The sequence below is a fragment of the Bos indicus genome, chromosome 5, assembly GCF_029378745.1.
Source record: "Bos indicus isolate NIAB-ARS_2022 breed Sahiwal x Tharparkar chromosome 5, NIAB-ARS_B.indTharparkar_mat_pri_1.0, whole genome shotgun sequence".
In the NCBI taxonomy this organism is placed as follows: domain Eukaryota; kingdom Metazoa; phylum Chordata; class Mammalia; order Artiodactyla; family Bovidae; genus Bos; species Bos indicus.
In genome coordinates, this window is record NC_091764.1 from 96885350 (window position 1) to 96908011 (window position 22662).

The following is a 22662-nucleotide window of genomic DNA, read 5'->3' on the forward strand; positions in this document are numbered from 1 at the left end:
CACTCACTTCATCCTCCACGGAGCATACAGCCTTGTGACAAGTGTTAGACCACTGAGTGAAAGTCACTCAGTCATGTCTGACTCTTTGTGACCCCATGGACTATACAATCCATGGAATTCTCTCGGCCCGAATACTGGAGTGGGTAGCCTTTCCCTTCTCCAGTGGATCTTCCCAACCCAGGAATTGTACTGGGGTCTCCTGTTTTGCAGGCAGATCCTTTACCAACTGAGCTATCAGGGAAGCCCCTAGACCAGAGTCTAGGGCTTTAAATTCTGGTTCCTAGTTTCAAACACTTAGCAGCTGTATGTTTTTGTTGTTCAGTCACTAAGTCATGTCTGACTCTTTTCGACCCCATGAACCGCAGCACGCCAGGGCTCCCTGTCCATCACCAACTCCCAGAGTCCACCCAACCCCATGTCCATCGAGTCAGTGATGCCATCCAACCATCTCATCCTCTGTCGTCCCCTTCTCCTCCTGCCCTCAATCTTTCCCAGCATCAGGGTCTTTTCAAATGAGTCACATCAGATAGAAAAAGCATTGGAGTTTCAGTTTCAACATCAGTCCTTCCAATGAACACGCAGGACTGATCTCCTTTAGGATGCACTGGTTGGGTCTCCTTGCACTCCAAGGGACTCTCAAGAGTCTTCTCCAACACCACAGTTCAAAAGCATCAATTCTTCTGCGCACATCTTTCTTTTTGGTCCAACTCTCACATCCATACATGACCACTGGAAAAACTATAGCCTTGACTAGATGGACCTTTGTTGGCAAAGTAACGTCTCTGCTTTTTAATATGCCGTCTAGGTTGGTCATAACTTTGCTTCCAAGGAGCAAGCGTCTTTTAATTTCATGGCTGCAGTCACCATCTGCAATGATTTTGGAGCCCAGAAAAATAAAGTCAGCCACTGTTTCCACTGTTCCCCATCTATTTCCCATGAAGTGATGGGACCAGATGCCATGATCTTAGTTTTCTGAATGGTGAGCTTTAAGCCAACTTTTTCACTCTTCTCTTTCACTTTCATCAAGAGGCTCTTAAGTTCTTCTTCACTTTCTGCCATAAGGGTGGTGTCATCTGCATATCTGAGGTTATTGATGTTTCTCCCAGCAATCTTTATTCCAGCTTGTGCTTCCTCCAGCCCAGGGTTTCTCATGATGTACTCTGCATAGAAGTTAAATAAGCAGGGTGACAATATACAGCCTTGACGTACTCCTTTTCCTGTTTGGAACCGGTCTGTTGTTCCATGTCCAGTTCTAACTGTTACTTCCTGACCTGCACACAGATTTCTCAGGAGGCAGGTCAGGTGGTCTGGTATTCCCATCTCTTTCAGAATTTTCCACAGTTTATTGTGACCCACACAGTCAAAGGCTTTGGCATAGTCATTAAAGCTGAAGTAGATGTTTTTCTGGAACTGTCTTGCTTTTTTGATAATCCAGTGGATGTTGGCAATTTGATCTCTGGTTCCTCTGCCTTTTCTAAAACCAGCTTGAACATCAGGAAGTTCACAGTTAACATATTGCTGAAGCCTGGCTTGGAGAATTTTAAGCATCACTTTACTAGCATGTGAGATGAGTGCAATTGTGTGGTAGTTTGAGCATTCTTCGGCATTGCCTTTCTTTGGGATTGGAATGAAAACTGACCTTTTCCAGTCCTGTGGCCACTGCTGAGTTTTCCAAATTAGCTGGCATATTGAGTGCAGCACTTTCACAGCATCATCTTTCAGGATTTGAAATAGGTCAACTGGAATTCCATCATCTCCACTAGCTTTGTTCGTAGTGATGCTTCCTAAGGCCCACTTGATTCACATTCCAGGATGTCTGGCTCTCTAGGTGAGTGATCACACCATCATGGTTATCTGGGTCATGAAGATCTTTTTTGTACAGTTCTTCTGTGTATTCTTGCCACCTCTTCTTAATATCTTCTGCTTCTGTTAGGTCCATACCATTTCTGTCCTTTATGGTGCCCATCTTTGCATAAAATGTTCCCTTGGTATCTCTAATTTTCTTGAAGAGATCTCTAGTCTTTCCCATTCTATTGTTTTCCTCTATTCCTTTGCATTGATCGCTGAGGAAGGCTTTCTTATCTCTCCTTGCTGTTCTTTGGAACTCTGCATTCAGCTGCTTATATCTTTCCTTTTCTCCTTTGCTTTTTGCTTCCCTTCTTTTCACAGCTATTTGTAAGGCCTCCCCAGACAGCCATTTTGCTTTTTTGCATTTCTTTTCCATGGGGATGGTCTTGATCCCTGTCTCCTGTACAATGTCACGAACCTCAGTCCATAGTTCATCAGGCACTCTATCAGATCTAGTCCCTTAAATCTATTTCTCATTTCCACTGTATAGTCATGAGATTTGATTTAGGTCATGCCTGAATGGTCTTGTGGTTTTCTCCACTTTCTTCAATTTCAGTCTGAATTTGGCAATAAGGAGTTCATGATCTGAGCCACAATCATCTCCCAGTCTTGTTTTTGCTGACTGTATAGAGTTTCTCCATCTTTGGCTGCAAAGAATATAATGAATCTGATTTCAGTGTCGAAAAAGGATATGTGTGTGTGTGTGTGTGTGTGTGTGTCTGAATCATTTTGCTGTACACTTGAAACCAACACAACATTGTAAATTGACTATAGTCCAATTAAAAAAAGAAAAGGCATGTATCATCATGCATCCAATCCATAAGGGTAAAGTGTTATTTTGTGAAACTTTGCTTCAGACATGTATGTCCATAATAGGGCATGATGTGAAAATGTATTTCTTGTTCTGGATTGTGGGTTTTTTTTAAGTTTGAAAGCACTGCTTTACTGTATGTTCGGGAATGCAAAATTGTATCGTGTTTGTGTGTGTGTGTTTGGTCATGTCTAACTCTTTGCATCCCCATGGACTGTAGCCCTCCAGGCTCTTCTGTCCATGGGATTCTGCAGGCAAGAATACTGGAGTGGGTTGCCATTCCCTTCTCCAGGGGATCTTCCCAACCGAAGGGTTGAACCGATGTCTTATGTCTCCTGCATTGGCAGGCACGTTCTTTACCAGTTGAGCCACAGGGAAGCCCAATATCATAATGAGACGTCAGAGGGCAAGGAGGAGGAAGAGGCCTGGAGGAGAGCTGTGTGGGTCTGTAGGGTAAAGATAACGACATTAGCACAGAGACTCAATGCAGGAGGAGATCACTGCCAAGGAGGAAGTTTTGAAGGGGAAGTGGCAGTGCGGCTGATTTCTCAGGGGATGTGCTTAGTGAGCCGGGCTGGGAAGAGGAGTCATGACTGGGAGTACAGTGTGAACAGAACTACTCTGATTCTTCTTGAAAGGCAGTCCTGCTACTGCTGCTGCTGCTGCTGCTAAGTCGCTTCATTCGTGTCTGACTCTGTGCGACCCCACAGACGGCAGCCCACCAGGCTCCCTCGTCCCTGGGATTCTCCAGGCAAGAATTCTGGAGTGGGTTGCCATTTCCTCCTCCAATGCATGAAAGTGAAAAGTGTGAAGTCCTTCTACTAGATTGAGGCTTATCTTGGGGCCTCAGAGTTTTGTGGGATTGTCATTGTAGTTGTTTGTTTCCTTTGCCATTTTGTGTTCTCTTTTCCTGTGTGCATGCGTATTCATATCCAACTATTTGTGACCCCGTGGACTGTTGCATGCCAGGCTCCTCTGTTCATGGAATTATCCCTGCAAGAAAACTGGAGTGGGTTGCCATTTCCTCCTCCAGGCATCATCCCAACCCAGAGATTAAATCCTGATCTCCTGTGTCTCCTGCATTGGTCGGCAGATTCTTTACCCCTGAGCCACCTGGGAAGTCCTCTCTTTTCCTAGATCTCTCATTATTCAGATGTTGGATCTCTTGGCTTGATCCTTTTCCTTTTCTATTTTCCTCATCTTTGCCTTTTTACTTGACTTTCTAAAATATTTACTTCAATTTTATCTTCCAACCTTTCTACCGAATTTTTTCACCTCTGTTATATTTTTAATTTCCCAGAGCTCTTTGATCTCAGACCATTCGGTTTTTACAGCATTCTGGGGCTGTTCTGGGTGGTTTGGGATGTAATATCTTCTATTATTTCTCTGAGAATGTTGATTATATGAAGTTGTTTCATGTTCTTGATAAGGCATGATGTAAAAAATATTTCTTTTTCTGGATTGTGATTTTCTTTTTAAGTTTGAAGGCACTGCTTTACAATATGGCAAAGGGTGAAACAAACCAATACAACGCCAATCCCACAAAACTCTGAGGCCCCAAGACTAGCCTCAATCTAGTAGCAGGGCTGTAATTCAAGAAGAATCAGAGTAATTCAGTTCACACTACTCCCAGACGTGACTCCTCTTCCCAGCCCGTCTCACTAAGCGACACCCCTGTGCCCCTGAGCCATCGGCTGCCCTGTCACTCCCTCCCAAATCCTTCCTTCTTGGCACCAGTCCCCCCTCTGCCATCTGTAGGTCTGTAAGAACTCTCAGAGTCTATTTCTTATGGGCCTTCATACTCCGGCCTGTCTCTTCCACTGTCACCAGAGTTAGGCTCATTATGGCAAGTTCCTTAGCAGTCTGTGCCTCTTGTAGCTGGACTTTCACTGCTTGTAGGGGCTTCCCTGGTGGCTCAGATGGTAAAGAATCTGCCTGCAATGTGGGAGACCTAGGATCGATCTCTGAGTCAGGAAGATCCCCTGGAGAAAGAAATGGCTGCCCACACCAGTTTTCTTGTCTGGAGGATTCCCTGGACAGAGGCTACAGTCCACTGGGTCACAAAGAGTCGGACACTCCTGAGTGACTAACACTTTGAAAGTCATCACAGGTTGCTACCTTCCACCTCTTCAGTGCTGTGCCTTCTCTGCCTCCAGGGAGATGTCTTCTACGAGGAGAGGGCCTGTGAAGGCGGGAAGTTTGCCACAGTGGAAGTGACAGATAAGCCTGTGGATGAGGCTCTGAGGGAGGCAATGCCGAAAGTCATGAAGTATGTGGGAGGCTCCAATGATAAGGGTGAGTGTCCCTGGAGGGTGGGCTCTGGTCACCCAGGCCAGTGCTGCAGTCTCAGGTCATCGATGGAAAGCACAGGAAAGGACCCAAGATGCCTGTTTCAGTGTCCTGTGACCTTGCTGTTCTGTGTGGGCAGGGGGGCTCTGGGGAGACCCACTGACGTCATGCCCGCTCAGGAGCACTGAGTTCATGCTTCTCTCCCGGGTCTGAAGACACAGGCTTCGTTTGTTCGTCCATTTGTTATTTTTTTCGCCTTGCAGTGCTTATCTGTGGATTGGTAAACTGGGAAAGGTGTGTCCGCGGTAAGCCAGGCCACAGAACAAAGCCCGCCTCTGACTCGAGACCTCTGCCCCCAGGTCAAAAATCTCATCAGCCCCTAGTAGCTCAGATTCTACGGGGTTCTGAAGATCAGTGAGTGATGAGTGTGGCTGGTCCCTGGCTGTGTTCTGGCAAATAAAGAGCCTGAGAGTTCTTAGTCCCCTTCTGAAACACTTGACAGTCCATGGGGATTCCCTGGCAGTCCAGTGGTTAGTACTCAGTGCTCTCACTGCTGGGGTCCAAGATCTGATCCCTGGTCAGGGAGCTAAGATCCTGCAAGCCACGTGGCTTGGTCTAATAATAAGACTTGGTAGTCCATGCTGGCTGCCTCCCTGTTTTTGTGATAAAATGAGAGGCCTGAAGTTTCAGTGTACCTGTTTGTATGTAAACCATATTTAAATAGGACTTTAACACTTAAGGGCTTCCCTTGTGGCTCAGCTGGTAAAGAATCCACCCACAATCTGGGAGACTAGGTTCAATCCCTGGGTTGGGAAGATCCCCTGGAGAAGGAAAAGACTACCCACTCAAGTATTCTGGCCTGGAGAATTCCATGGACTGTATAGTCCATGGGGTCACAAAGAGTCGGACACGACTGAGCAACTTTTCATTTAACTCTTAAGTTCTCTAACTTAGCCTGCACTTTAGAATCAGTACAAACCCAAAATGGTTCAGTATACAAGATGAAAAAAAAATGTATTTAATATTTAGGATATATCTCAAGTTGATAAATGAGAAAGAAGCTTGTGTCAAGCTTAGTAATATTTGCTAGAACCAAAGAAATCAGGCTTCGGACATAAGTCAACCAGTAGGAGGTCACGAAGAAGTCTTTTCCTTTTTAGCACTGTCATAAATTTTCCTCAGAAGAAAATATGTGTAAAAATTATAAACTCATCAAACATTTTTGAAAATAACAAAACAGCACCCCAGTCCATCTTTTCTAATGTAATCATTGTCATATTTGAGTGTATTTTTAGGGCTTTATAATAGGTTTTTAAAATGTAATCATAATAGTATCTTCCTTGGTGGCTCAGATGGTAAAGAATCTGCCCACAATGCAGGAGACCCAGGTTCAATCCCTGGGTCGGGAAGATCCCCTGGAGTAGAAAATAGCAACTCACTCCAGTATGCTTGTCTGGAGAATTCCATAGACAGAGGAACCTGATGGGCTACAGTTCATGGAGTTGAAAAGAGTTGGGCATGACTGAGCAACTCACACACAATATGTAATCGTAGGGTTTGTGCAATATATCCTGTTTCTGTTCCTTATTTCATAATTATTTTCCATTGTAGCTAACTAGTCCTAAGCATGACTATTCATAGCTAAATCATATTGCATCATGTGCCTATAATTTACTTAAACATATTCCTCTTTTGAACATATCTAAATTTTTAACAATTATAAATTCTGCTGAAAGGAAAATCCTATTCCCTAAATAGCCTTTTTCATATTTTAGATTATTTCATTAAAATCAACAATTATGACTTCTCTGGTAGTATAGTGGTTAAGAATCCGCTTGCCAATGCAGGCAAGTGGGGTTCCGTGGGGCAACTAAGCCCATGCCCCACAGCTGCTGCAGCTCGTGTGCCCAGATCCCAGGCTCGGCCACAAAAGAAACCACTGCAATGAGAAGCCCAAGCATCGCCTCTAGAGAACAGCCCCGACTCTCTGCAACTAGAGAAGTAGCCCTCACTAGAGAGCAGCCCCGACTCTCTGCAACTAGAGAAAGCCCGTGCACGGTGGTGAAGACCCAACACAGCCAAAAATGAAAAATTAAATAAAATTTAAAGATAAAATCAGCAATTAGACAGGATGTACTCTGTTGTTATTTAGTTGCTAAGTTGTGTCTGACTCTTTTGCGACCCCATGGACTGTAGCCCACCAGGATCCTCTGTCCATGGGATTTCCCAGACAAGAATATTGGATTGGGCTGCCGGGGTATCTTCTCCAGGTACCTTCTCCAGGGTATCTTCCCAACTCAGGGGTCAAACATGCATCTCCTGCATTGGCAGGTGGATTCTTTACCACTGTACCACCTGGGAAGTAATTGGGTACTGATATATTTATAGTCTTGATATATATTGCTAAATAATTTTTTCTGGACAAGTTTGAATCACTACCTTCCTACCTCTAGTATGTACAATTAAGAGGTACTTTATATGTATGTGGTGATACATGCTAATGCCTTAAATGCCTATTATAAATTTCAAGAACAACAAATATTGTCTTGAAAGAAGAATGAGACCAGCAGGTGGTCCATGGGCCTCAGCAGGTTCTGTCTCTAACACCCATGTCTCTCTGTGGGGTTCTGTGTTTTCAGGACTCGGAATGGGGATGACAGTTCCTATTTCCTTTGCTGTATTCCCCAGTGACGATGGGGACCTACAGAAGAAATTAAAAGTCTGGTTCCGGATTCCAAACAAGTTTCAAAGCGACCCGCCAGCTCCCAGCGATGACAGCATTAAGATCGAAGACAGGGAAGGCATCACTGTCTATTCCACGTAAGAAGACAATTCTTTGGGCATCCAAGGGTAGTACGTGATTTCCATAATCACTTCTTGAATCATCTGCCATGAACATTTGCATTTAAATTATTTTTTTCCAGTTTTGAGCTGTAATTGATATATAATGTTGCATTAAAGTGTACAGCATAATGCTTTGATTACATATTTATGAAATGATTACCAATGGAAGTTAACATCTTTCATTTGACAAAATTCCAAATCTTTTTCCTGAGATGAGAAATCTTAAGATCCATTTTCTTGCTGCTGCTGCTAAGTCACTTCAGTCATGTCCAACTCTGTGTGACCCCAGAAACAGCAGCCCACCAGGCTCCCCCTCCAGGGAATCTTCCTAACCCAGGAATAAAACCTGTGTCTCTTACATCTCCTGCATTGCCAGGTGGATTCTTTACCATTAGTCTCACGTGGGAAGCCCAATTTCAGAATGCTGCTGCTGCTGCTGCTGCTAAGTGACTTCAGTCGTGTCCGACTCTGTGCGACCCCATAGATGGGAAGCCCACCAGGCTCCCCTGTCCCTGGGATTCTCCAGGCAAGAACACTGGAGTGGATTGCCATTTCCTTCTCCAATGCATGAAAGTGAAAAGTGAAAGTGAAGTCACTCAGTCGTGTCTGACTGTTCGTGACCCCATGGACTGCAGCCTACCAGGCTCCCCCATCCATGGGATTTTCCAGGCAAGAGTACTGGAGTGGGGTGCCATTGCCGTCTCCGAAGATCCACTCTCTTAGTAACTTTCAAATATGTAGTGCAACATACAGTGTTGTTAACTCTAGTCACTTTGCTATACATTACATCCCCAGAGCTAATTTATCTTATAGCAGGATGTTTCTACCTTTTGACCACCTTGACGCATATCTCCCACCCCCTCACCTCCCCACCCTATGGCAACCACCAGTCTGTTCTGTGTATCTATGAGTTCAGATTTTTTTTAAAATTCCACATGTAAGTGAGATAATACAGTATTCCCCTATCTCTGTCTGTCCTATTTCATTTAGCATGATGCCTTCAAAGTTAATCCACGTCATCACAGATGGCAAGATTTCCTTCTTTCTATGGCTGAATGATATTTCATTGTACGTATATTCCACATCTTTATCCATTCATCTGTGTGTGGACTCAGGTTATTTCTACATCTTGGCTGTTGGTAGATTGGCACTCCTATGAACATAGGAGTGCCACTGTCTCTTCAAGTTAGTGGTTTCATTTCCTTCAGATGTATACCCAGAAGTGGAATTGCTCGATCATGTGGTTCTATTTCTAATTTTTTTGAGGAACTTCCATACTGTTTTCCATAGTGGCTGCACCAGTTTACATTCCCACCAGCTTTACACAAGGATTCCCTTTTCTCCACACTTGTTACTTCTTGTCTTTTTCATAGTAGCCATTCTAACAAGTGTAAAGTGACATTTCGTTGTGGCTTTGATTTGCATTCCCCTGCTGACTAGTGATGATGAACACCTTATTATATACCTTTTGCCCATTTCTATGTCTTCTTTGGAAAAATATCTATTCAAATCCTCTGCCCAGTTTTTTAATTAGATTGTTTTGAGTTTTTTAGTCAAGTAATAGGAGTTTTTAACATATATTGGCTATTAACCCATTACATATATATGATTTGCAAATAGTCTCTCCCATTGAACAGTTTGCCTTTTTCCTTTGCTGTGCAGAAGCTTTTTAGTTTGATGTCGTCTCACTTGTTTAGTTTTGCTTTTGTTGCCTGTGTTTTTGGTGTCAAATACAAAAAAAAAAAAAAAAAATCATTGTCAAGACTGGTGTCAAGGAGGCTACCCTCTATGGTTTCTTCTAGGAATTTTACAGTTTCAGGTCTTATGTTCAAGTCTTTTATCCACTTTGAGTTGGTTTTTGTGTATAGTAGTCCAGGGACTTGCCTGGTGGTCCATTGGTTAAGTCTCAATGCTTCCATTGCAGGAAACATGGGTGTGACCCCTGGTGGGGAAACTAAGATTCCACACGCCACACAGTGTGGGCGAAAGTTAAAAAAAAAAAAAAATTGTGGTCCAATTTCAATATTTTGTATTTGACTGTCCAGTTTTCCCAACACCATTTATTGAAGAGAGTCTCCTTTCCCCGTTGTACATTCTCAGCTCTTTTGTTAAAAATTAGTTGGCCATATATGCATGGGTTTCTTCTGGGGCGTTCTATTCTGGTCCATTGATCTATGCATCTGTTTTTATGTCAATATCATACTGTTTTGATTATGATAGCTTTGTAATATAGCTTGAAAGCAGGAAATGTTATGCCTTCATCTTTGTTCTTCCTTTTCCAGATTCAAGGTCTTTTGTGGTTCCATACAAATTTTAAGATTCATTTCTGTTTAAAAAAAAATTCCCTTGGAATTTTTATAGGGATTGCATTTAATCTGTAGATTGCTTTGAGTTGTATGGACACTTGAACAATATTAGTTCTAATCCATGAGCCTGGAATCTTTTAATTTATTTTTGTCTTCTCCAGATTTTCCAGTAATGCTTTATAGTTTTGGGTGTAAAAATCTTTCACTTCCTTGCTGAAATTTATTCCTGGGTATTTTGTTCTTTTTGATGCAATTGTAAATGGGATTGTTTCTTAACTTCTCTTTCTAAACTCATTGATGAATTAAGTAAGAAATACTGAGTACTAACAGTTTCTCTCAGAATTTCTTCAGCCTGCAGCACACAAACATTTGCATTGTTTCTAAGTAAACGCCTTTATGTGCTGTGTGTGTGCTCAGTTGCTCAGTTGTGTCTGACTCTTTATAACTCCATGGACTACAGCCCACAAGGCTCCTCTGTTCGTGGAATTTCCCAGGCAAGAATACTGGAGTGGGTTGCCATTTTCTTCTCCAGGGGTTCTTCCTGACCCAGGGATCAAAGCCATGTCTCTTGTGTCTCCTGCATCAGCAGACAGATTCTTCACCACTGTGCCACCTGGGAAGCCCAGATAAATGCCTTTGCCTGTTGCCAAATTGATTTGGATGTAGAGAATATTCTCCCAACCCCAGCTGAAGCTGGACACCTGCATTAGCCAGAGCGGAATTCTGGGAGAATCAGAATATCTAGGTCAGTCTGTAGTTTGGGGTCATGAATACCTGTGGAGCAGGTATTCCCCTTGAATTCCCCACATTCCCCTTGAATGCCAGAAGGGCAGGGAGTGTTATTCGTGGTCTGAGGACTTTTAGCAGGGCACACGTGCATCCTGTTGTTCTAGTCCTATTTCCAGGGCCTCACGTGGGGTCCAGGTCCCTTGACTGTAGAAAACAACAGGCGCACGTGTTTTCCTAATTTTGTTCTTCAGGCCTCAGCCTCTCCTAAGAGGTCAGGTCTCTTCGGGATAATCAGTGACTTCCCATTTGCTAAAATCCTCCTGTGTGACAGGTGTGAAACCATGGACAGACGAATGAGACCAGGAGCTTCGCCAGGGTTCTGCTCTAGAACAACCTCATGAAAAATATACAAATAATCTCCCACCAGACAGTTTTTGTCCACTCCTCAGGTCTCCAAACTTAGTTACTTTTTATCTGCCCTGCTCCAGCTGCACCCAGAAGGGTGCAGCTTTCAACACTGCTGCTGCTGCTGCTAAGTCGCTTCAGTCGTGTCCGACTCTGTGCGACCCCATAGACGACAGCCCACAAGGCTCCCCCGTCCCTGGGATCCTCCAGGCAAGAACACTGGAGTGGGTTGCTAATTCCTCCTCTGATGCATGAAAGTGAAAAGTGAAACTGAAGTCACTCAGTCGTGTCTGACTCTTTGCAACCCCATGGACTGCAGCCTACCAGGCTCCTCCGTACACTAATGCTGAGAACGTAAGCTTGGCTGCTCTGGGCAGTCCTAGACTGGGTGACACAGAGGCCCCCAGAGGACAATGTGTGCACTGCAGCTGGACAGCTGAACTGGAACCTCCAACTCCCACTGCAGTCCTCATTCCAACTTTCCAGCCTCCACTGCATAGGCTGCAGAGAAAGCAAACTCTATTTACAGATTGTCAGGACTCTCTTTTCACAGGGCAGGGAGTAAGATGGGGAAGCGGGGTGCCTGTTATGCAAAATTTAGGTAGGCGCTCACTCTCACCGTTGTCTAGTACATATAGGGTAGGCCCTGAGAGTGAAAGGAAAGTGAAAGTGTTAAGTCACTCAGTCATGTCTGACTCTTTGTGACCCCGTGGACTGTATCCCTCCAGGCTCCTCTGTCCATGGGATTTCCCAGGCGAGAACACTAGAGTGGGTTGCCATTTCTACTCCAGGGGATCTTCCCAACCCAGGGATCAAACCCAAGTTTTCTGTATTGCAAGTGGATTCCTTATCAACTGAGCCACCAGGGAAGCCCCTTATCAGCCAGAATACTTTGGTAAAGAGAACCTTCCCTCATCTATTGTTTGGTTTCCCTAAGACAGAGTCACAGAGAAAAGGCCAGATACCTTCTCTTTAGCTTGATGCCTTCTCTTTATCAGTTTCCGGAATAATGACTTCTTTTCTTAACATCCTCTAAAGGGGAGATAGTGTTGATCTCTGTTTTCTGATTATCAATATAAATATATGAATTCACACATAATTGATGTGTTTCAATTCTTTGCAGTTATTATTCTCATTGATGCTCAAATTGTCCCATCTTTGGCCAGTGAGAGCCTCTTCAAATTGGTTTCTTGGTCCTTTTGACATGACCCTGGTAATCTCCATTAGCTTCCTTGGTTATTGGTAGGACAAGATATTTTAAGCACATCTTAACGTTTCTTGCTCTAGAGCTGAAATTAGCCATTTTGCCAAGGAACCCTGATACCCTATGGTGAAAAGGGACTCTTTAAAAGGTAATTTTCAAGCCAGGTCTGTGGAAGTTTCCTTTACTGCAATTTAAAGGATCTTTTCTCTTCTCCTAAACAGAGGGGAGTGTCTAACATAGCTTGGTGAATTTTTTTTTAACCTGTTATTATCTCTGATAGGCTTTCTTGGATTTCAGTCCCTGGGTCGGGAAGATGTCCTGAAGAAGGGAATGGCACCCCAGTGCAGTATTTTTGCCTGGAAAATTCCATGGACAGAGGAACCTGGCAGGCTACAGTCCATGGGGTCGCAGAGTCGGACACGGCTGAGCAACTAACACTTTGACTTTATCTTTGATGCTTTAGTATCTGATCATTCCTCCACTTGCCACTTGGTGTCACTGCATAGTCAAGTGTGCATTTAAAAGTACCTTTCTGTGGAAGGCAGTTAATGACATAGCGAAGGCACAAGTACTGTTTCAAATACACATGGGTGCCAACTCACTTCAGTCATGTCAGATTCTTTGCGACCCTGTGAACTATAGCCTGTCAGGCTCCTCTGTCCATGGGGTTCTCTAGGCAAGAATACTGAAGTGGATTGCCATGCCCTCCTCACGGGAGGGATCGCTCCTGCATCGGGCAGGCGGGTTCTATACCACTGGGGCCACCCAGGAAACCCTTCAGATACACAGTGCATCCTCAACTCAGTCTTCCTGTTTTGTGACCTTGTGATGTCCATTGATTAGTAGTATGTGTTAAAAAGCAAATGCTTTTTAAATGAATAGACGTCTGTGAGGAATTAAGAGTTAACAGCTGTTCCTCTGGTCTTTTACAACTGGTGCTTACAAGGGGCTTCGGTCATTCATTTCCAGGTGGATGAACCCAAATCAGCAGGGCTAGCACTGCTGCCTTTTGTCCCAGGTTTCCTGGGAGGTATCGCCAAGTAGACCTCCTCTGTGCTATATGTGCCATGTTCAGTTGCTTCAGTCGCTTCTGACACCAGGCTCCTCTATCCGTTGATTCTCCAGACAAGAACACTGGAGTGGGTTGCCGTGCCCTCCTCCAGGGGATCTTCACCCAGGGATCGAACCTGTGTCTCTTACTTCTCCTGCATTGGCAGCCAGGTTCTTTACCACCAGTGCCACCTGGGAAGCCCTCAAATCCACATGCCCTAGTGGAACTCAGATTCCCTCCCACTGTGTTCTGAGTTCTGCCTTCTGCCTTCCTAGAGGTCCCCTGCATCCTCCCATCCCGTTCAGATCCATCCTGACTCCTCCGTCTTCCACATCAGTTGCTGGCGCAGTCCTCTTCACCCCCTGCTGTGCGTGCCCCTCCATCCTTATGACCACGGTCTTCATCATCTCTTGCCTGAACTGTTGCAAGGCCTCTTGAGCATTTCTAGCTCTTCCACTTCTGCCCCTTCTGACCTGCCCCTCTGTCTCCTCCAGCCCTAAAGCTAAGGACCACCGATGGCACTCCGCCCCCTTCTGTTCGACTCTGGTTGTGGGCCTCGCCTGCCTCTGCCTGAGGCACATCCCGAGGTTGGGACCGAGCCCGGGGTAGTGTAAAACCAGACGGGAGAGGGATAGGCTTTGGGTTGGGTCCCCAAAGGTTCCACCAAGCAGTGAATCCTACCGAGTAAAGAGCCTTGTCGTGGTTTATGCTGTCCTCTACAACACAGCCCCACTCCAGGGTTCCACCTGGCCTCAGAGCATCCCATCCCCACCTCCCAAAGCCCACCTAAACACACACATACAACATCCACGACCAGACCTTCACTCACTCACCCAGCACCTCTCAGCCCCTCCCCAGTCTCTGTTCATTGGCAGTTCTGTGAGGCAAGAATTTTGGTTCTGTTCATTGCCAGCAACACAAGAGATGCTCCAGCAATAACAGCTTGATGTCACATCCTCCTTAGCCTCCTCCCCTTCACGTTCTAAGTCGGAACCAATCATTCCTTGTTCTTTGCCCCGAGAGTGTTCCGTATGTACCTCTAGCCTAATCTTTTCTCCTGCCCTGCATAATTTTTGTGTTTCTCTCCTGACCAGTACAGTTGGACCTTGCCAGGGCAGAAAGACTTCCCCATCATCTTTACAACTCTCTGTTGTCAAGCGTGTGTTTCCTGCTCAGTGATGCTCAACTTGTTAAGCCTGGTTCCATCCAATTAAGTGGAATGCCATATGGTGTTATGCATCTTTCCCATTGACATGGGATTATCAGCTCTTTGTCTTGGGCTTCTTTTGCGTAGCACAGGAGCTTCCTGCATAGCAGACTCTCCGCAAATCTGTGCTGACCTGTAGATTGCAAAAGTTCTAGACCGAATGGTCAGGCTCAGAGTCATTCCATTTCTCCTCTTCCTTATTGCACTCCCTGAAAGATAACACTTGATCATTTTTTGAACTTTGGACCAGAGCTTCTATCTGCTAGCCCGCCTTCATCATCCCCCTCCACCCCAACTCTTCCGGACCTTTTAGTCAGTTCCTTTTGTATTTCTGGAATCCAGGGTGTGTGTTTTCTTTCTCAGTTCCCATGGCAACCAAATTCTCGGGAATACTGAACTCTGACGTTGAGTAAGATAAAAAAGACAGCCCTGGAGGTGAGCAGCTTTGAAGATGGAGATTTAGACTCTTGTTAACAGACTTGTATACAGTCTAATGTACAGACTTCTCATTTCTTTCTTTTGAGGAGCTCAAAGAGCTTACGAGCATTCCACAACAGGTGCAAACATGCCTGTGGCCTTGGAGAATGGGGCACCACACGGTTATCTTCCAAGTGCAGCGTGGAAGCTGAGCTCTGAGGATGAGGCAGCCAGAGCTGGGCCTCCTTCACATCTTGGGGCCCTGAGCCTGGAAGGGTTTGGTGTCCTGACTTATTCGTGCGGTTCTGTGATGGAGGTTTGGGAGGGATGGTTAGACTGAAGGCAGGGAATACACATGGATCTTTCTGCAGCTCACCCAGCTTTGTTTGTTTCCTTGATGAAGCAATAGGGAAATTTTCATCCTCGTTATGAGCATCTCAGTCGGCCTGAGAATAAATATCAAGAGTCAAGGGTTTTTGTTCTGGTGATGAATGAAAGAATCCCTGAATGATGACGTTCTCCACATCACTCTGCTGGGTCTCCCTGTACTCAGACGGCTCCTTCTCAGTGGCCTTTTCTGAGTCCTCATCTTCCTCCCACCACCTGGGGATTAGGATTCCCAAGAACAGCGTGCCTGTTTGCTCACCACCTGGCCTCGTCTGCCTCTTGGCCATGACCACAGCCAGCAGTCACTCACGGGTGACGCCCAGGTGTCTGTTACTGGACCCGTCTTTTTCCCCAGTTGTTTCTCTGACTCCAGTTCTTTCCAGAGGCTGAGATTTCACAATGCCCTCCATGCGCTTAGGGGCACAGTGACTGTTGCATGAATGTGGTTCATTCATAAGAGACACCTTTATATCAACATGTCCCAAACCAGATGGTGAACCCACCCACCCCTCCTCTCCAAAGGGACTCTTCAGAATCCCTCTTCTGCTTGGCGGCATGTTTCCATTCAGAGACTTAACTGGAAGCCCTCGAGAATCCTCCCTTCTCCCCACCCCTCACCCTGGCCTCCCTACCCTCCAGCTCACCTCCCAGACTTGCCTTTGTCCAGGCTTTCATTGTCTCACATTTGGCTGTTCCTAGCCTCCATGTCTCCCTTCTCCATCCCTCTACCACCTCCAGAGGGGTCTCTTCAAACTACAGTCTGATAATGGCATGGGGCGGGGGGGTGCCACGTGTTGTGGCATGCAGTTTAGTTCACTGACCAGGGATCGAACCCGTGCCCCTGCAGTGGAAGCACAATTCTTAACCACTGGACCATCAGGGAAGTCACTAGTCCCTTAACTTTAAAACCCCTTCCTGAGTCCATCTTTGTATCTAAGGTCAGCCTCAGAGTCCTTAGCATGACCTTCAACATGACCCTAGTCAGTCCACTTGCTTTGCATTCCCACCACTGTGCCCTTAGTAGGTGCTCCAGATTTTATTCTACGAGTTAGTGAATATGGAGGCCAACAGATTCAGTGCCCTCAAAAACAGCAACTTTGATTGTTTATCGCAAAATTGTTCATTTAGCCAAGGGGTCTAATATATGTGTTAGGTCAGAATATGCTGGTGGACAAAGAATGACCAGGATCACTGCCCTCACGGGGCGTGAGTCTCCCTACCACGGAACTCAGACTGTAAACAATGAATAATTTATATAGCATGTTAGAATAAATTATATAGTATTCAATATGTTAGAAGGTGAGAAGTGCTGAATAAAGACAAGGATAGGAGAGAAGGAAGAAAGAAACAGAGGGAGGAAGGTAAGGGAAGAATGGGGAAGGGGAGTGCTATTAGACGATAAAAAGCATTCTGAGAGGAGACCTCACTGAGAAAATGAGATTGTCATTTGAGCCAGGTCTTCATTGTTAGGCCCTGGGTTCTGGATCTTACTTTCAGTTGCCATCCTGTCCCTCACCTTGGGAGTCAGGGAATTGAACAACTGTTCTGAGCGGACTATAAAGTCCAATGACAACAGTACCTGCCGTTTGCTGTGAGTTTCCTCTGTGATGGGCATGAGGCTGAGTCGTTTGCAGGGTTTTCTCGTCTGTCATCTTCACAACAGTTTTCTGAGATTGACGCCCTCATCCCTACTGAGCAGTTGAAGGACCAGAAGGCTAGAGACATTAAAGCACTTGCCCAAGACCAGGAGCTGACAGACAATAGCAGAGCTAAGATGTGAGCCCACAACTATCCATTTTGCCTCCAGCTGATGAATGAAAAAGGTTGAGGACAAACCACTGCTTTGGATGTTTCTAGAAACCAGTAGCTTAAAGAGCCAACATCGTCCATTTTCATAGAAAACAGTATCAATATGTTTAAAAGGGCATGCAGAGGCACTAAATTCCTGCCCCCCGCCCCATTCAGCATTTGATTGGTTGCAGACAGGTGGTCCTTAATCTATAGACATTCTTTGAAAATAAGCTGAACATCTTACGGGCTTTTATTGCCAAACCAGTACATCCTTAATATTCACCCTCTGTCTCCTCATCCAGTTTTATCTCACTAGAGCCTCGGTGAAGCTAGAACTCACCTTTCTCCGTCAGTCTTACACTCTTGCATAGACTTGAAGAACTAACCATCATGTCTCCCAAATTGGTCTCAGCCCTGTGTTCTATAGCTGTTATCTAGACACTGGAATAACCAGCTCCTTCAAGATGAAATCCTGGGTATTTGCAGATCAGTAGCCCTGTGATGTACGTGCTAAATGCTTAGCAAGCCTGACTAACCACTCATAAAAGAGCAAAGCGTGAGTCAGAGAACCCCACCAAAAATAATGCATTTGGCTGAATCTTGGCTTGGTGTGGATTCAGACCTTTGAGTCATAAAGCTCATTAGAAATGGGGATGTCCTTGACTCTAATAAAGATTTTAGTGCAGCCCAGATTTAGAATGATATATTTAGGGGAGGTCGCAGGATGAATTTTTGGAGCAGAGGCAGTGATGTAAGGAAAGAGTCATAGTCTTGAAAAGACGAGCTTTATTGTTTCTCTGTCTCCACCTTCTGCCATCAAGAGAAATGCCTGATTTAGGAAAATTCTCTTTACTTAGAAAACGAAGGCTTTCCTGATTTGAGCAGGAGAAGGGGTTCATTGAATCTTCCCTGGTAGCTCAGATGGCAAAGAATCTCTGCAATGCAGGAGACCCAGGTTCGATCCCTGGGTTGGGAAGATCCCCTGGAATAGAAAACGGCAACCCGCTTTAGTATGCTTGCCTGGAGAATTCCGTAGACAGAGGAGCCTGGTGGGCTACAGTCCATGGAGTCGCAAAGAGCCAGACATGACTGAGCAACTAACACACACAAGCACAAGGATTTATTGGGCTTCCCAGGTGGCGCTAGTGGTAAAGAACCCACCTGCCAATGCAATAGATGTGAAAGACAGGGGTGTCAGAAAGATCCCCTAAAGGAGAGTATGGCAGCCCATTTCAGTATTCTTGCCTGGAGAATCTCATGGACAGAGAGGAGCTTGGTGGGCTACAGTCCATGAGGTCGCAGAGTCAGACATGACTGAGCAACTTAGCATGCATGTATGCAGGGATTTATTACAAGTGATTTCTTGGCAGGTGCTTCAAGCTTGCCTTGGAGCCCTCCCAGGGCTTCCTCGGGTCCCTGTCTTTGGCTGCTCTGTATTTTAACAAAGCTGCTACTTGTCCCAGCTGGGATGTGTGAGAAACCAGTGCTCCATCTCCACCCTAACAACCCTGGTCCTCCCCCATCCCCTCCACCTCTCCCCCCACCCCCATCCCAGCTGGAGACAGAGAGGCAGCTGGGGCAGCAGAGGGAGCTAGAGAAAACAGTGAAGGCTTGGCCTTGGGAAAAGTTGGCCTCCCATCTCGGGGAAATTTCAGGAAGGGAAGGGAAGCTCGCCTTTAGTACAGTACTGGTTCCAGGAACCCCGCCATTACCAAAATCCAAGGATGCTCAAGCCCCTTATATAAAATGGCATATAATCCTTCTGTATACTTTAAATCATCTCTAGATTACTTAGAATACCTATCACTATAAATGCTATGTAAATAGTTGATACGTGTCATTGTGCTCAGTCACTCAGTCGTGTCTGACTCTTTGTGAACTTACGGACAGACTGTAGCCCACCAGGCTCCTCTGTCCATGGGGTTCTCCAGGCAAGAATACTGGAGTGGATTGCCACTTCCTCCTCCAGGGGATCTTCCCAGCCCAGGGATCAAACCCTTGTCTCCTGAGTCTCCTGCATTGCTGCTGCTAAGTCACTTCAGTCATGTCTGACTCTGTGCGACCCCATAGATGGCAGCCCATCAGGCTCCCCCGTCCCTGGGATTCTCCAGGCAAGAACACTGGAGTGGGTTGCCATTTCCTTCTCCAATGCATGAAAGTGAAGTTGCTCAGTCAGGGATTCTTTACCACTGAGCCACCAAATAGTTGGTGGCAGGTGGCAAATTGAAAGTTTTGCTTTTTGAAACTTTCTGGAAGGTTTTTTTTTTTTCCCCTAAATATTTTCAGTCTGCCGTTAATTGAGTCTGCAGGCCCAGAACCCACCAATACAGAGGGCCGATGGTACTGTGTTTCAGGTTCCGCGTTAGTTTTTTTATACCCGTGATTGTAGTTAATGTTCATAATTAATTGAAAGGAAAAGGAAACATACCCCAATTTTGGGTTCTCAGGTGGCCCTAGTGGTAAAGAACACGCTTGCCAATGCAGGAGACATAAGAGACTCAGATTCAATCCCTGGGTCTGGAAGATCCCCTGGAGGAAGAAATAGCAACCACTCCAGTATTCTTGCTGGGAAATCTCGTGGACAGAGGAGCCTGGCGGGCTACAGTACATGGGGTTGCAGAGAGTTGGACATGACTAAAGTGACTTCGCACGCATGCACCCAAATTTTACATAGGATGCTCTGAGGCTCAGTGAGCTTCAGTCCACCCCAGTAGGAAGGGGCAGATGTGAAATCTTACCACTAGAGCCTGCTTGTTGTAAATAAGAGTGATGAGTGACTTTTTTGGAAAAAAATCCCCTCTCTCCGAGACTCTGCCCTTTCTTAACCTACAACTTGCTCTGTGTCCCCAGGCAGTTTGGTGGTTATGCTAAGGCAGCTGATTACGCTGCCCAAGCCGCCCAGCTGCGGTCCGCCCTGGAGAGCACAGCCAAGTACCAGACTGACTTCTACTTCTGCACCGGGTATGACCCTCCCATGAAGCCCTACGGACGTCGAAACGAGGTCTGGCTGGTGAAGAGCAGTGAATGAGTCACTGGCTGTGCCCCAAGCTGCACGGGGGTCTGCATCTGTGCCCACTTCCCCTGGGAGGAAGCAGCGCCCACGTGCTGCTCCAGCAGAACCAACTTCCCTTCAGAGCCAATCACTGCCAATTTCCTGAGATAAGCACGGTCCAGATGCTGAGGCTCTGTTTCTCTTGGTGGGAAATAATGTACCCACGATACACATGCGTCCTTCTAATTGACTTATAGACAATTCAGTGGTAGGCCAGAAGAACCCAGCAGCATTTTTCCAGCTCTGGATCCCCTAAAACCAGATTTTTACAAATCATGAAAACTGTATTTTTATTAATCCACGAAGAAGTGTGATTTACGCGTGATCTTTCATATGTAATTCTTAGAAGAGCTTTCTTTAAAAAGAAGCCAAAAATAAAGATCTTTGACTTAAAACAGCTGAAACAAATCCTGTTGTTGTTTAGTCACTTTCTCTTCTATCCCCCAAAACCCCAAACAGTGGAGCATCATCAGATGATGAAGGGAGGACTTTCAGTCTCCTGCCCCATGGTGAGGACACAGGTAATGGGATGTCAAACAGTGAATTAAGAAAAGACAGGGACAGGAGCTGAGGAAATATTAATTGTTTATCTTCATTCTGGATTAAATAGTGAAAAATAGGACAGAGACCAAGGTGGCTGATTGTCAACCTATGGACTAGTAAAGCAGTCTTTTTTCCCAACTTCAGCCCCCTTTCTTGTCCGCATGTTTTCCAAAATAGAGGTTGATAAGAAGACCTTGCTCTTCCCTCTCCTCTTCTTACTAGGGCCTAGAGTAGAACATATGGCCAATATTTTAGATTTAGATTGTTGTATGATTAAGTTGTAAAACAGTAGACAGTAAGAGATATTAGCAAATATTCAAACTGCTCTAGAGGTAATGCTCGGGTTCACAGCCTGAAGGCTGCAGGCTCTCTGGAGCTGCACATACAAGGATGCTCTGCATTCCACCACAAACCCCCTTCCCATGCCATTAATATTCTTACATGTAACTCAACAACAAAGAACAAACAACCCAATCGAAAAATGGATGGAAGACGTATAGACATTTCTCCAAAGAAGAAATACAGATGGCCAATAGGCACATGTGAAGATGTCCAATGTCACTAATTATTAGAGAAATGCAGGTCAAAACTACAGTGAGGTACCACACAGGTCAGAATGGCCATCAGTAAAAAGTCTATAAATAACAAAGTCTGGAGAGGGTGTGGAGAAAAGGGAACCCTCCTACACTGTTGGTGGGAAAGTAAGTTTGTGCACCCACCAGGGAGAACAGTAAGGAGGTTGCTCAGAAAGCTAAAAATAGAATTATCATATGATCCAGCAATCCCTCTCCTTGGCATATATCCAGACAAAACTAAAATTTAAAAGCCCCTATGTTCATAGCAGCACTGTTTACAAAAGCTAAAATACAGAAACAGCCTAAATGTCCATCAATAGATGAATGGATAAACAAGATGTGGTAAGGCTTCCCTGGTAGCTTAGTGGCAAAGAATCCTCCTGCCAGTGCAGGAGACACGGGTTTGATTCCCAGTCCAGGAAGATCCCACCTGCGGTGGAGCAACTAAGCCCGTGAGCCGTAACTATTGAGCCAGTGCTCTGAAGCCCAGAAGACACAACTGTTGAGCCCATGTGCTGCAACTGCTGAAGCCCTCACATCCTAGAGCATGTGCTCCACAAGAGAAGCCACTGCAATGAGAAGCCCAAGGACCACAGCTAGAGAACAGCCCCCACTCACCACAACTAGGAAGAAAGCCTATACAACGGTGAAGAACCAGCACAGCCAAAAATAAAATTATTTTTTAAAAACTCCAAATCTTGTATTTAAAAAAAGATGTGATGTGTGTGTGTGTGTATATATACACACACACACAATGGAATATTACTCAGCCATAAAAAATGAAATAATGCCATTTGCACCAACATGGATACAACTAGAGATGATCATACTAAGTGAAGTAAATGAAAAAGAGGCAAATACCATATGGTATCACTTATATATGGCATATAAAATATGACACAAATGAGCCTATCTATGAAACAATCACTAACAGAACAGACTGGTAGTTGCCAAGGAGGAGAAGGTTGAGGGAGGCATGGAGTGGGAAGTTTGAGGTTAACAGATACAAGCTGAAGAGTGGATAAACAACAAGGTCCTAATGGATAACACAGAACTATATTCAATATCCTATGATAAACCATAATGGAAATGAATATTTTTTTAAAGTATACATTTACATATATATACATATATATGTTGGAGAAGGAAATGGCAACCCACTCCAGTGTTCTTGCCTGGAGAATTCCACGGATGAAGGAGCCT

General features: G+C 45.2%; 1 protein-coding gene across 2 annotated transcripts in view; it reads left to right on the plus strand.

The window, feature by feature from the left end:
* HEBP1 (heme binding protein 1) overlaps window positions 1-20738 on the plus strand; it is a 37458-nt gene extending 16720 nt beyond the window's left edge. The window contains exons 2-4 of one of the 2 annotated variants that reach the window (XM_070790059.1): window positions 4816-4954; window positions 7588-7768; window positions 20144-20283. In XM_070790059.1, the coding sequence (XP_070646160.1) occupies window positions 4816-4954; window positions 7588-7768; window positions 20144-20267 (444 nt within the window). In that variant the 3' untranslated portion in view covers window positions 20268-20283. Of the gene's footprint in view, window positions 1-4815; window positions 4955-7587; window positions 7769-20139 lie in introns of both variants that reach the window. The other variant, XM_019961529.2, reaches the window with a different exon arrangement.
* The last annotated feature ends 1924 nt before the right edge of the window (window positions 20739-22662 follow it).